This window comes from Oncorhynchus mykiss, chromosome 16 (assembly GCF_057628025.1).
Source record: "Oncorhynchus mykiss isolate SJ-2025 chromosome 16, ASM5762802v1, whole genome shotgun sequence".
Lineage (NCBI taxonomy): Eukaryota > Metazoa > Chordata > Actinopteri > Salmoniformes > Salmonidae > Oncorhynchus > Oncorhynchus mykiss.
Genome location: NC_143037.1, coordinates 69170001 through 69183161, shown reverse-complemented (window position 1 = coordinate 69183161; position 13161 = coordinate 69170001). Strand labels below are relative to the sequence as shown.

At 41.6% G+C, this 13161-nt stretch overlaps 1 protein-coding gene across 2 annotated transcripts in view; it reads left to right on the top strand.

Annotated features, from left to right (window-relative positions):
- Positions 1-13161, top strand: part of si:dkey-32e6.6 (extracellular matrix protein 2) — a 39057-nt gene that overhangs the window by 2492 nt on the left and 23404 nt on the right. For both annotated transcript variants that reach the window (XM_036947572.2, XM_036947571.2), the window contains exons 4-6: positions 34-226; positions 8642-8757; positions 12917-13049. In XM_036947572.2, the coding sequence (XP_036803467.1) occupies positions 34-226; positions 8642-8757; positions 12917-13049 (442 nt within the window). The remainder of the gene's footprint in view (positions 1-33; positions 227-8641; positions 8758-12916; positions 13050-13161) is intronic.

Sequence of the window (13161 nt, the reverse complement as noted above, 5' to 3'; positions counted from 1 at the left end):
GATTATGTTGATGATTTTTATTTGTATTTCTAGGAGGAAGAGGAAGAGGAGGAGGAAGAAGAGGGGACAGAGTCTCCCACCAATCAGACAGTAGCAAGGACCAGCTTCACAGAGTCTCTCCCAGGGACGTGTCAAACGTCTAACGGACAAATAAGCTGCAGGGGTAATGGCATGAATCACCTCCCAATCATCACCGACCTTGGGGTCACGACCCTGGACCTGGCAGGTGAGGGGGTGGGCGGGAGTAATATGAAATGAGTGTTGTAAAAGTTAATATGTACTGTATAAAATCATGTATTGTGTATCTATGACATTAGTGAGTATGTACAGTGGGTCAAAAAAGTATTTAGTCAGCCACCAATTGTGCAAGTTCTCCCACTTAAAAATATGAGAGAGGCCTATAATTTTCATCATATGTACACTTCAACTATGACAGACAAAATGAGAAATCCAGTAAATCACATTGTAGGATTTATAATGAATTTATTTGCAAATTATAGTGGGAAATAACTATAAAACTATAGTTTTGGCAAGTCGGTTAGGACATCTACTTTGTGCATGACGCAAGTCATTGTTCCAACAATTATTAACAGACAGATTTTTTATTTTTTTCATTTTAATTTCACCTTTATTTAACCAGGTAGGCTAGTTGAGAACAAGTTCTCAATTACAACTGCGATCTGGCCAAGATAAAGCAAAGCAGTGCGACACAAACAACACAGAGTAACAGATGGAATAAACAAACATACAGTCAATAATACAATAGAAAAATCTATATACAGTGTGTGCAAATGTAGTAAGATTAGGGAGGTAAGGCAATAAATTAGCCATAGTGGCGAAATAATTACAATTGAGCAATTAGCAACAGTGATAGATGTGCAAGTAGAGATACTGGGGTGCAAAGGAGCAAAAAAATAAATAACATGGGAATGAGTTAGTTGGGTGGGCTATTTACAGATGGGCTGTGTACAGTTGCAATGATCGGTAAGCTGCTCTGGCAGCTGATGCTTAAAGTTAGTGAGGGAGATATAAGACTCCAGCTTCAGTGATTTTTGCAATTTGTTCCAGTCATTGGCAGCAGAAAACTGAAGGAAAGGCGGCCAAAGGAGGAATTGGCTATGGGGATGACCAGTGAAATTATCTGCTGGAGGGCGTGCTACGGGTGGGTGCTGCGATGGTGACCAGTGAGTTGAGATAAGGCGGGGCTTTACCTAGCAAAAACGTATAGATGACCTGGAGCCAGTGGGTTTGGCGACGAATATGAAGTGAGGGCCAGCCAACGAGAGCATACTGGTCGCTGTGGTGGGTAGTATATGGGGCTTTGGTGACAAAACGGATGGAACTGTGTTAGACTGCATCCAATTTGCTGAGTAGAGTGTTGGAGGCTATTTTGTAAATGACATCGCCGAAGTCAAGGATCGGTAGGATAGTACGTTTTACGAGGGTATGTTTGGCAGCATGAGTGAAGGAGGCTTTGTTGTGAAATAAGAAGCCGATTCTAGATTTAATTTTGGATTGGAGATGCTTAATGTGAGTCTGGAAGGAAAGTTTACAGTTGTCGTGTCTTTGGCATCATTGAATTAAGACTTATTTTTATCAAATAAATTCTCTGTAATTATTATTACGTGATTAAAATATTTGAAACTTCTGTTTAAAATATTTTTTATTAAACACACACAATAATGGTGTATAGGTATTCAAGACAGGTATACAATTATTATCTAAACATCAAAGAGCTGACAGGAACAACAAGACCCAGAGTTCTGGGTGCAGAACAAATAATACAAAACACGACATACAGAACAAGGACACGTAGAAAGAAAGAGGGTAGATGTCATCCCCCCTTTAATGGTTGGTTAATCCGTGTAGGGACTCAGACACTCCCAGGATTATCAGAAGCTGGTCTGGGTCTATTGAAGTCTCCAAAACTTCAGAGAGGATCCCAAAAATTCCACACCAATAACCATGCAAGCTAGAGCATAGGGCAAAGCAGTGGAGTAGTGTACCCTGCGTAGCCTGACATTTATCACATGTAGGGGATGTATCAGGAAATATCCTATGCAGTTTATTTTTGGGATAGTGTAATCTGTGTAATACCTTGAATTGTATGAGACGATGTCTGGAATTCATGGAGCATGTGTGGATATACTCCAAGCTCTCTTCCCAGTCTGCCACAGAAATGTCTGTCCCTAGTTCTTCCTTCCATTTTGCCTTAATGGCACCTGTAGAAGGTGTGCTAACAGATTAAAAAGCATCATATAGATGAGATATCAGTTTGTCTGAGGTGGGGGATATTTTTATGCATCCGTCAAACATGGAAGGTTTAGCATTCGCAAATGTTGGGAGGTGTTTTCTAACGTAGTCTCTAATTTGTAAGTATCTGAAAAAAGTACTTCTGGGAAGATTATACGTTTCCCTCAGCAACTCAAAGGAAGCAAAGGTCCCTTCTATGTATAAATCCCCTATGGTACTTGTCCCCAACTCTCCCCATCGCTCAAAGGTGTTATCAAGGTTAGAAGGGGCAAAGGAGGGATTCCTGGCGACAGGGAGTATGAATGACATTGGTCTAAGCTCAAAGTGGACTTTAATTTGCTTCCAGATTCAGACTGTGCTATGTATAATAGGATTGTTACAATAAAGTGACATCTCCAGATTGACAAGTGACAAAATCACAGCCCCAATAGAGAAGGGGTGACACTCCTCACGCTCCATACTAAATCAGCTGGATGACGGAAGTGTGTCATCCAGCAGAAACGTAACAGCGTGGAGGTTAGCGGCCCAGTAATAAAGTATAACCTTTGGGAGAGACAATCCTACGTCCATCTTGGATTTACAGAGGTGTTTTTTTTACCTATCCTGTGTGTTTTATAATCCTAGATGAAAGGATTGATAATTGAGTCCAGTTGTTTATGAAAGGATTTAGGTATGAATACTGGGATGTTCTGGTATAGGTAGAGCAGTTGTGGGAGGAAGACCATTTTAATGGCATTAATTCTTCTGAGCAGAGAAATTGGTAGAGTTCTCCAAAATAGCATGTTTGCCTTGAGTTTTTGCATCAGAGAAGGGAAATTCTCTTTAAATAGTAAGGAGTATTGTTTGGTAACTACAATTCCTAGGTAGGTACATTTTTCTGAAGATAATTTAACTGGGAGATGTTCTAGCCAGGAGGTGTTTTGCGACCGTATGGGCATTAATTCACTCTTGTTCCAATTTATTCTGTATCCCGAGAAGGTACCAAACAAATTGATCACATCAAGAAAAAGATGAAATACTATCCTGGGGTTCTGTTACAAAGAGGAGGATGTAATCTGCGTATAGGGAAATCTTATTTAGAGTATCTTTAGTATTATAGCCGTGTATTGCTGCATGAGATCTAATCGTCTGAGCGAGAGGTTCGATAATTAGGGCGAAGAGCATAGGCTACAGCGCACAACCCTGCCTTGTCCCTCTGTAAAGGTTAAATCGGGGCAACAATGATTGGTTAGTGAGTTTTCTGGCACAGGGGTTCCTATATAAAAGCTGGATCCAATTTATGAACCCATATCCAATATTACATTTCTGTAGGACCTTGAATAGATAGGGCCACTCTACTTGGTCAAAGGCCTTTTCGGCGTCAAGAGATATGACGGCAAGGTCCACGTTGGGTAACCTCTGAGAGTACATAATGTTGAAGAGGTGCCTGAGATTGAAGAATGAGTTTCTGTTAGGGATAAAGCCGGTCTGGTCCGAATGGACCAATTTGCCAATTAAAGTGCTAAGCCTGTTAGCCAGAGTTTTTGCTAGAATCTCTTGGTCTGTATTAAGGAGAGATATTGGTCTGTATGACCCTACCTCTTCCGGATCCTTACCCTTCTTATGTATAACTGTAATGAACGCTTCATCCAAAGTAGATGGGAGAGCTCCATCCTCATTGGCCTGAACCAACATTTGGTGCAGGTAGGGAGAGAGCATGTTGCTGAATGTTTTATAGAATTCACCAGGGTATCCATCTGGGCCCGGGGTCTTGCCACTCTTTAGAGATTTAATTGTTTCTCGAATTTCATCAAGAGATATTTCCTTATTCAGGAAGTTAGAATCTTCCTGGTTCAGGGCAGGAAGATTACAGTCCTCCAAAAATGTTTGCATAATTAAGGGGTTAGGATCTGCTTTAGATGTATATAGAGTCTCATAAAACTGACGGAATCTGTCATTGATGTCTTTGGGGGAAGAGAGTAATTCCCCAGATGCAGAGTTAACTTTGTGAATCATTCGGTCACTCACATTTTTTCGAAGTTGTCTGGCGAGTAATTTACGTGGTGTGTCACCAAACTCAAAATATTTTTGCTTGGCATAGAGAAAAGATTTAGCAATTTTAGCTGAGAGAATCTGGTTATATTCAAATTTTAAAGAGGTCATTTTTTAAATGTTTCTCCATAGATGGATGGCTAGCATTCTCCCTATCCAGTAAGTGAATTTGTCCCTCCAGTTCTTCCAGTTTTCCTCTGTTTTGCCTACTCCTGGCAGCCTGAAAGGAGATGATACAGCCTCTCAGATAAGCCTTCAGTGTTTCCCACAATAATGCTGGGGAAGTCTCTGTGTTGTTATTGGTATCAAAGAAAAATGTAATTTGGTCTTTAAGATATTCTGTGAGGAGCTGAGGATTCAACCTCCAGACCCTCTCGTTTGGTACAATGTCACCTAATCTCAGGGAGAAGGTGAGTGGACTGTGGTCCGAGATTATAATCATGATACCTCACATTACAGGTATAGGGGAGTAGTCTAGCATCCAACAAAAAGTAGTCAAAAGGAGTATTCCCTACCTGTAGGGTTAACGATCCTCCATATATCAAATAAGTTCGATTTTTTTATGTAGGTATTCAAGAATTCGCTTGAATAGGAGGTAGGGGTTCGCCGGGTAGAGGATCTATCCAAATATTGGTCTAGCACACAATTAAGCTCCCCTCCAATGACCTGGTTAGTATGGAAGATATCTGGAATCAGGGCAAGGACTCTTTTGAAAAAAGAGGGGTTATCAATGTTTGGCCCATAGATATTTAGTAGAGTTACTGAAGTAGAGTGGATTTCTCCTATTACGATCACATAACAACCCTCTTTATCCGCAATAGTGGTTTTATGTAGAAAGGGAATTCCTTTCCGTATCAGAATCGCTGTGCCTCTCGTTTTGGCAGTGAAGTTAGAGTGATACTTGCCCCACCCACCTACAATTAAGGTTGCTATGAGAGTTATTTTTCAGATGGGTTTCTTGCAAAAATATAATATCAGACGAGAGTGCTTTCAAGTGGGCTAGGACCTTGCCTCTTTTAATTGGTTCGTTTAAACCCTTGACATTCCAGGAAGTGAATGTAAGCCCCGCCTTCCTCTCGTTTGTAGTTCCTATGGTGGCCTGCATAACATGTAACTCAATAAAATGGTAAGAAAGCGCACCAAGTCATCACGATCAGCATATGTAGCACCTACACCCGAGCAGTATCCAACCCACCCCTCCCCCCCTGCAAGCACCTTTACTTCCCACCCTATTCCCCTAATTTTCCCAACACTTACCCCCCCATCAACCCACATTTAACAGGCATGCACAAACAGGAGAGAGAAAAAAACTAAAAATAATAAACAGTGATTAAACTAACTTAATCATGTAAATGTAATTAACTAGGAAGTCGGGGCACCAAGGAAAATATTCAGATTACAAAGTTATAATTTTCCTAATAACTTTCCGATATTTTAATATCTGATCAATTAGTCTTCCAATTAATGAATTATTCTTTACCTCACGTTAGTCTCATTCCAAACGTCGTAAATTGTTGGTTATCTGCACAAACCCAGTCTTCACTATGAATCCTAGCTGCAGACTAGTAATTAGCATCAAAGATTTGTTCTTATTCTGTCAGTATCAATAGTCTCGTGGTATGGTTAAGAATTCAGCAATCTACTCAAACCTTAGCCCTCTCAGTTATCGAGGTAAGCTGGTCTGAAGATGATTCTCCAGGTGGGGGTTATATTCGGAAGAGCAGAAAAAGGCAGTCCCATGACGCCAGATCAATGTCTGTGCTCATGGGGCGGGCCAATGACTTAGTTAACTTTAAAGGAAATTGGGTTCCCTTTCATTAAACAGTTTATAATCACATTACATAATTTCACAAATAGTTTAATCTTTACTCATTCATTTTATACAACAATTAGATACAAGCCTCATAACTGAGACTCTTGCATAAACAGAGTTATGGTAATGTGGCTGTATTGTCTCTCATGAGTTTCACAAACGTGAAACAAAATGGACCGGTCGCAGCTGGATTCTTCCCCGACCGTGTACACCTTCTCCAAAACATGTACATTGTTCAGTTCTCAAGTTCTATGCTGGAGAAGAGGTTCCTTTGTTCTCCTGTGAAACCTTCTCTCTCTCTATACTGTCTGGCCATGAGGAAGAGAGTCTCCTCCAGGAATTTATGACCTGAGATAACAGCAGTCTGGGTGTAGACGAGACAGAGAGGGGGAAGGCACGCTATACTCAAAGAGGGCCATGTCATGACACAGTCTAACCAGACATCATGGGAAAATCGAAAGAAATCAGCCAAGACCTCAGAAAAAAAATTGTACACCTCAACAAGTCTGGTTCATCCTTGGGAGCAATTTCCAAATGCCTGAAGGTGCCACGTTCATCTGCACAAACAATAGTATGCAAGTATAAACACCATGGGACCATGCAGCCGTCATACCGCTCAGTTCTGTTTCCTAGAGATGAACGTACTTTGGTGTGAAAAGTGAAAATCAATCCCAGAACAACAGCAAAGGACCTTGTGAAGATGCTGGAGGAAACAGGTAGAAAAGTATCTATATCCACAGTAAAAACGAGTCCTATGTCGACATAACCTGAAAGGCCGCTCAGCAAGGAAGAAGCCACTGCTCCAAAACCGCCATTAAAAAGCCATACTACGGTTTGTAACTGCACATGGGGACAAAGATCCTACTTTTTGGAGAAATGTCCTCTGGTCTGATGAAGCAAAAATAGAACTGTTTGGTTATGTTTGGAGGAAAAAGGGGGAGGCTTGCAAGCCGAAGAACGCCATCCCAACCGTGAAGCACGGGGCTGGCAGCATCATGTTGTGAGGGTGCTTTGCTGCAGGAGGGACTGGTGCACCTCACAAAATAGATGGCTTCATGAGGTAGGAAAATGATGTGTATATGTTGAAGCAACACCTGAAGAACTTAAAGCTTGGTCGCAAAAGGGTCTTCCAAATTGACAATGACCCCAAGCATACTTCCAAAATTGTGGCAAAATGTCTTAAGGACAACAAAGTCAAGGTATCGGAGTGGCTATCACAAAGCCCTGACCTCAATCCTATAGAAAACTTTTGGGCGGAACTGAAAAAGCATGTGTGAGCAAGGAGGCCAACAAACCTGACTCAGTTACACCAGCTCTGTCAGGAGGAATGGCCCAAATTCACCCAACTTATTGTGGGAAGGTTGTGGAAGGCTACCCGAAAAGTTTGACCCAAGTTAAACAATTTAAAGGCAATGCTACCAAATATTATTTGAGTTTATGTAAACTTCTGACCCACTGGGAATGTGATGAAAGAAATAAAAGCTGAAATAAATCATTCACTCTACTATTTTTAAAAGGTAAAGCGCCGCCTTATCTCAGCTCACTAGTCACGACAACAACACCCACCAATAACACGCGCTCCAGCAGGTACATCTCACTGATCATCCCCAAAGCCAACACCTCCTTTGGCCGCCTTTCCTTCCAGTTCTCTGCTGCCAATGATTGGAACGAATTGCAAAAATCTCTGAAGCTGGAGACTTCTATGTCCCTCACTAACTTTAAACATCAGCTATCCGAGCAGCTAACCAATCGCTGCAGCTGTACATAGCCCATCTGTAAATAGCCCATCCAATCTACCTACCTCATCCCCACATTGCTTTATTTACTTTTCTGCTCTTTTGCACACCAGTATTTCTACTTGCACGTCATCATCTGCACACCTATCACTCCAGTGTTAATTTGCTAAATTGTAATTACTTGCTACTATGGCCTATTTATTGCCTTATCTCCTCATGCCATTTGCACACACTGTATATAGACTTTATTTTTTTTCTATTGTGTTATTGACTGTATGCTTGTTTATTCCATGTGTAACTCTGTGTTGTTGTTTGTGTCGCACTGCTTTGCTTTATCTTGGCCAGGTCGCAGTTGTAAATGAGAACTTGTTCTCAACTGGCCTACCTGGTTAAATAAAGGTGATATAAAAAATTAAATAAATAAATTATTCTGACATTTCACATTCTTAAAATAAAGTGGTGATCCTAACTGACCTCAGATAGGGAATTTTTGCTAGGATTAAATGTCAGGAATAGTGAAAAACTGAGTTTAAATGTATTTGGCTATGGTGTATGTAAACTTCCGACTTCAACTGTATATTAGTGTATATATTAGTGAGCATATTAATGTATATGTCAGTGTGTATATTAGTGTGCATATTGGTGTTTATGTCACTGTGTATATGTCAGTGTGTATATTAGTGTGTATATTATTGTGTATATGTCAGTGTATATATTAGTATGTATATTAGAGTGTATATTAGTGTATATATTAGTTAGTGTATATATGTGAATGTTAGTGTGACTGTACTATATGTGTGCCTGACAGAGAACAACATCAGTCTTATTGCCTCGCGGGGTTTCTCTGGTCTTCCCAACCTGGAGAGTATAGATCTGAGCAAAAACCGACTGGATGACGACTCACTCAGCCATCACCTCTTCTCTGTAAGTCTCACCAGATTTTCACCACTACCATGTTGTATGATTGACCTGCTGGAGAGTAAGGGTTGGGGGTTCGAGATCTCTAGATGCATCTGCTAAATGACCAGAACAGTCTTGCATGAGTCAGCATATTCCTATAACAGTAGCTGGTAATTGGCTGACAGTAGCTGAGTCAGTATATTCCTATAATAGTAGCTGGTAATTGGCTGACAGTAGGTGAGTCTGTACATGTATACTCTATAATAGCAGCTGGTAACTGGCTGACAGTAGGTGAGTCAGTATATTCCTATAATAGTAGCTGGTAATTGGCTGACAGTAGCTGAGTCAGTATATTCCTATAATAGTAGCTGGTAATTGGCTGACAGTAGCTGAGTCAGTATATTCCTATAATAGTAGCTGGTAATTGGCTGACAGTAGGTGAGTCTGTACATGAATACTCTATAATAGCAGCTGGTAACTGGCTGACAGTAGGTGAGTCAGTATACTCTATAATAGCAGATGGTAACTGGCTGACAGTAACTGAGTCTGTACTCTATAATAGCAGCTGGTAACTGGCTGACAGTAGCTGAGTCAGTACATGTGTACTCTATAATAGCAGCTGGTAACTGGCTAACAGTAACTGAGTCTGTACTCTATAATAGCAGTTGGTAACTGGCTGACAGTAACTGAGTCAGTACATGTATACTCTATAATAGCAGCTGTTAACTGGCTAACAGTAACTGAGTCAGTACTCTATAATAGCAGATGGTAACTGGCTGACAGTAACTGAGTCAGTATACTCTATAATAGCAGATGGTAACTGGCTGACAGTAACTGAGTCTGTACTCTATAATAGCAGTTGGTAACTGGCTGACAGTAACTGAGTCAGTACATGTATACTCTATATTAGCAGCCGTTAACTGGCTGACAGTAACTGAGTCAGTACTCTATAATAGCAGCTGGTAACTGGCTGACAGTAGCTGAGTCAGTACATGTGTACTCTATAATAGCAGCTGGTAACTGGCTGACAGTAACTGAGTCAGTACATGTATACTCTATAATAGCAGCTGGTAACTGGCTGACAGTAGCTGAGTCAGTACATGTGTACTCTATAATAGCAGCTGGTAACTGGCTGACAGTAGCTGAGTCAGTACATGTGTACTCTATAATAGCAGCTGGTAACTGGCTGACAGTAGCTGAGTCAGTACATGTGTACTCTATAATAGCAGCTGGTAACTGGCTGACAGTAACTGAGTCAGTACATGTGTACTCTATAATAGCAGCTGGTAACTGGCTGACAGTAGCTGAGTCAGTACATGTGTACTCTATAATAGCAGCTGGTAACTAGCTGACAGTAGCTGAGTCTGTACTCTATAATAGCAGCTGGGAACTGGCTGACAGACTACAGCAGGAACACACTCTGGTGTCCTGGCTCCTCTTACAGCTTTTCACAATCTCTTACAAACTTAAATGTGGTACTTGAGGCATTCTGGGTGAAACCATTAACTCATGTACCTTATCTTCATACCAAGTCTGCAAAACTGCAAGCACATCATGTGCTTTACACTCAGTTTGCAATTGTAAAACACACTTATCTCAAAACACTAAACACAGTTATTTACATTAGACACATCATTCAAAACTAACAGGTCTTATGTTTCGTTTGGAAAACACTGCCATACAAAATGTCACACTCATTTACCGATTACCTAAACCCAGTGCTCGCATATGAAAACACTTAAAGCTTATTTCTTCCCTTAGAAATCAGAGCTTAAGCACTATAAATAGGCTTCGGGTTACGTTTCTTGGTTTGGACAACAATGGAGGCCAATTAAAGGAGAGAAAGTTAGAGGAAGAGGAGTGAGAGTAAGAGGGGGACGATGCTGAGGAGGAGGACACGGACAAGGACGAGGAGGGGGAAGAGGACGAGGACGAGGAGTGGGACAAGGAAGAGGAGGAAGGAAAACAATCACAGATGAGATCCGGGCCACTTTGGTTGATTATGTGGTCAACCATGGTTTGAGTTTCAGGGAGGCTGGGCAGAGGATCCAGCCTAACTTGAGCTACTACACTGCATCTAGTATCATCCGGACATTTTGAAATGAGAACAGGGAAGTAAACCTACCCTCCATACCGTGCTACTGTACTTACAGCACCGCAGCACTTACAGCACTACAGTAACATTGAATTTCCTACTGAAAGAAATCCTGCACCCTGCACCCTAACCTAGACGATCTTTCAATGGAGGAAGAAACCGGCTGTTCACAGCAGAGCAGGAACAGCACATAGTGAATATGTTCACTTCAAACAACAGCATACGTTTAGGACAACTGCAACACCACATCGTCACTGACAACACAACATTCAGTAACATAAATAGGGTGAGTTTATCCTCACTTGGCCTGAAACGCCATCAGATTCGTGTGAAGCAGCTCTACAGAGTACCATTTGAGCCAAATTCTGACAGAGAAACAACTGCGCTATGAATACATACAAGTAAGCTATACTATCCTGTCATTGGTACTGTATTCCAGTGTATAGTGCTACATATTGACTGCTCTATGTCTATTCATACTGTCATACAATAATGTTTAGTCTTGTCTCTTTCAGAGAGTTCTGGAACTAGATGCTGCTGCAGAGCATCATGATTTAGTCTACGTTGATGAGGTCGGCTTTAACATAGCCAAAACAAGACGCAGGGGAAGAAACCTCATACTGCAGGGGTTAGAAACACCGCGCCATCGTCAATGTCCCTGGACAGCATCACAATGTGTGCAGCCATTAATCAGAACAGTGTCCTTCATCATCATGCCACTCTTGGTCCTTACAATACTTCCCACATTATCACCTTCCTTGACACCCTGCCTAATATCCTCATTCCCAATGACCGGAGGAATGGGCCAGAGCAGTCCAGGTTTGTTGTCATCTAGGACAACATAAGTTTCCACCGGGCTGCTCTGGCCCTCAATTGGTTAATTGACAAGCTGATGCTCAACCTGCTGCCATATTCTCCATTTCTAAACCCAATAGAAGAGTTATTTTTAGCATGGCGTTGGAATGTATACGATCGGCAACCTCATCAGCGCATACCCCTTCTCCAGGCGATGGAGGAGGCCTTGTGGTGACATCGACGAGGGGACATGCCAGGGCTGGATACGCCAGTCCAGATGCTGCTTACCCCCGCTGTTTAGCCAGAGAGATCACTTGTGATGTTGATGTGGCGCTGTGGCCAGACCCAAATAGGAGACAGGATGCACCCTAATAGTTTTTTTCTTTATAGTAACAAACCTATTTGTTTGTCTTCTATTGTATTTGTTTTGTCTGTTACTGTTCATCCTGAAATCTGGATGAAAATACAATGTTTTGAGAAAGAAGTTAATTTTATGTTTCTGTTTCTAGGGTAAATATATACTGAATATGCATACATACTGTATATATCTGTGCACATACATGTACGTGTAAGTGCTATGACAAACCGTTGTGGACTCCACTGCACACTGAACCTGCAGAAGACGAGAGTGTTTTACATTTGTCACCTCCTTGTGTAGTTGGCGTGTATATGAGCTAATCGATTGGTTTGTGTGGAGAGTTTTGATGCAAAAGATCTTTTGCAAGAGATGTGTGATGTTTTGCATGTGTGTGTGTTTTGGGGTTGTGTGTGTGTGTGTGTGTGTGTGTGTGTGTGTCTTGGGGTTGTGTGTGTGTGTCTAGAGAAAAGGAGCCATAGTTTCAGAAATCGCGTAAGCAATTGTCAAGAACTGTAAGAGATCAGCTAAGTGTGTGTGTGTGTGTGTGTGTGTGTGTGTGTGTGTGTGTGTGTGTGTGTGTGTGTGTGCGTGCGTGCGTGCGTGCGTGTGTGTACACATGTTCAAGTGAAATACAGTACATGACTACAGCCAATGGGATTGAGATGAAGAGATTATTTTAAGAATGAATTATTTCATGATATCCGTTCATCCAGTAATGACAGAGGCAGGAGGAACAGGGCGGAGTTACTGGGCGGAGTTACTGGGCGACTGACACAGCTCACTGCTTTCACTGGCTACAGATCAAACAGACCAGACCAATACATGCACTAAATAAAGATCAGGGTCAAGCTAGATTTCCAGAAAATGACCATTTTTAACAGTAATCTAAACCGTTGTTTTTCTCCTCCTCTTGTTTTATCTCTACTCCCTGGTAGAATCTGACCCGGCTGAGGAGGCTCAACCTCGATGATAACCAGCTGACACGGATCCCCCTGCTGCCACCTTCACTGGGGGAGCTCACGATGAATGGCAACAAGATCACCAGACTCACCCCTTACAGCTTCAAAGGTGTGTGTTGGAGAGAGGTCCAAGGTTGATTTAATCCCCCCGTAAATAACACACACACTTCTTTGTGACACTCATAAGTATCATCAGTTTGTGTATGTGTGTATGTCTGTGT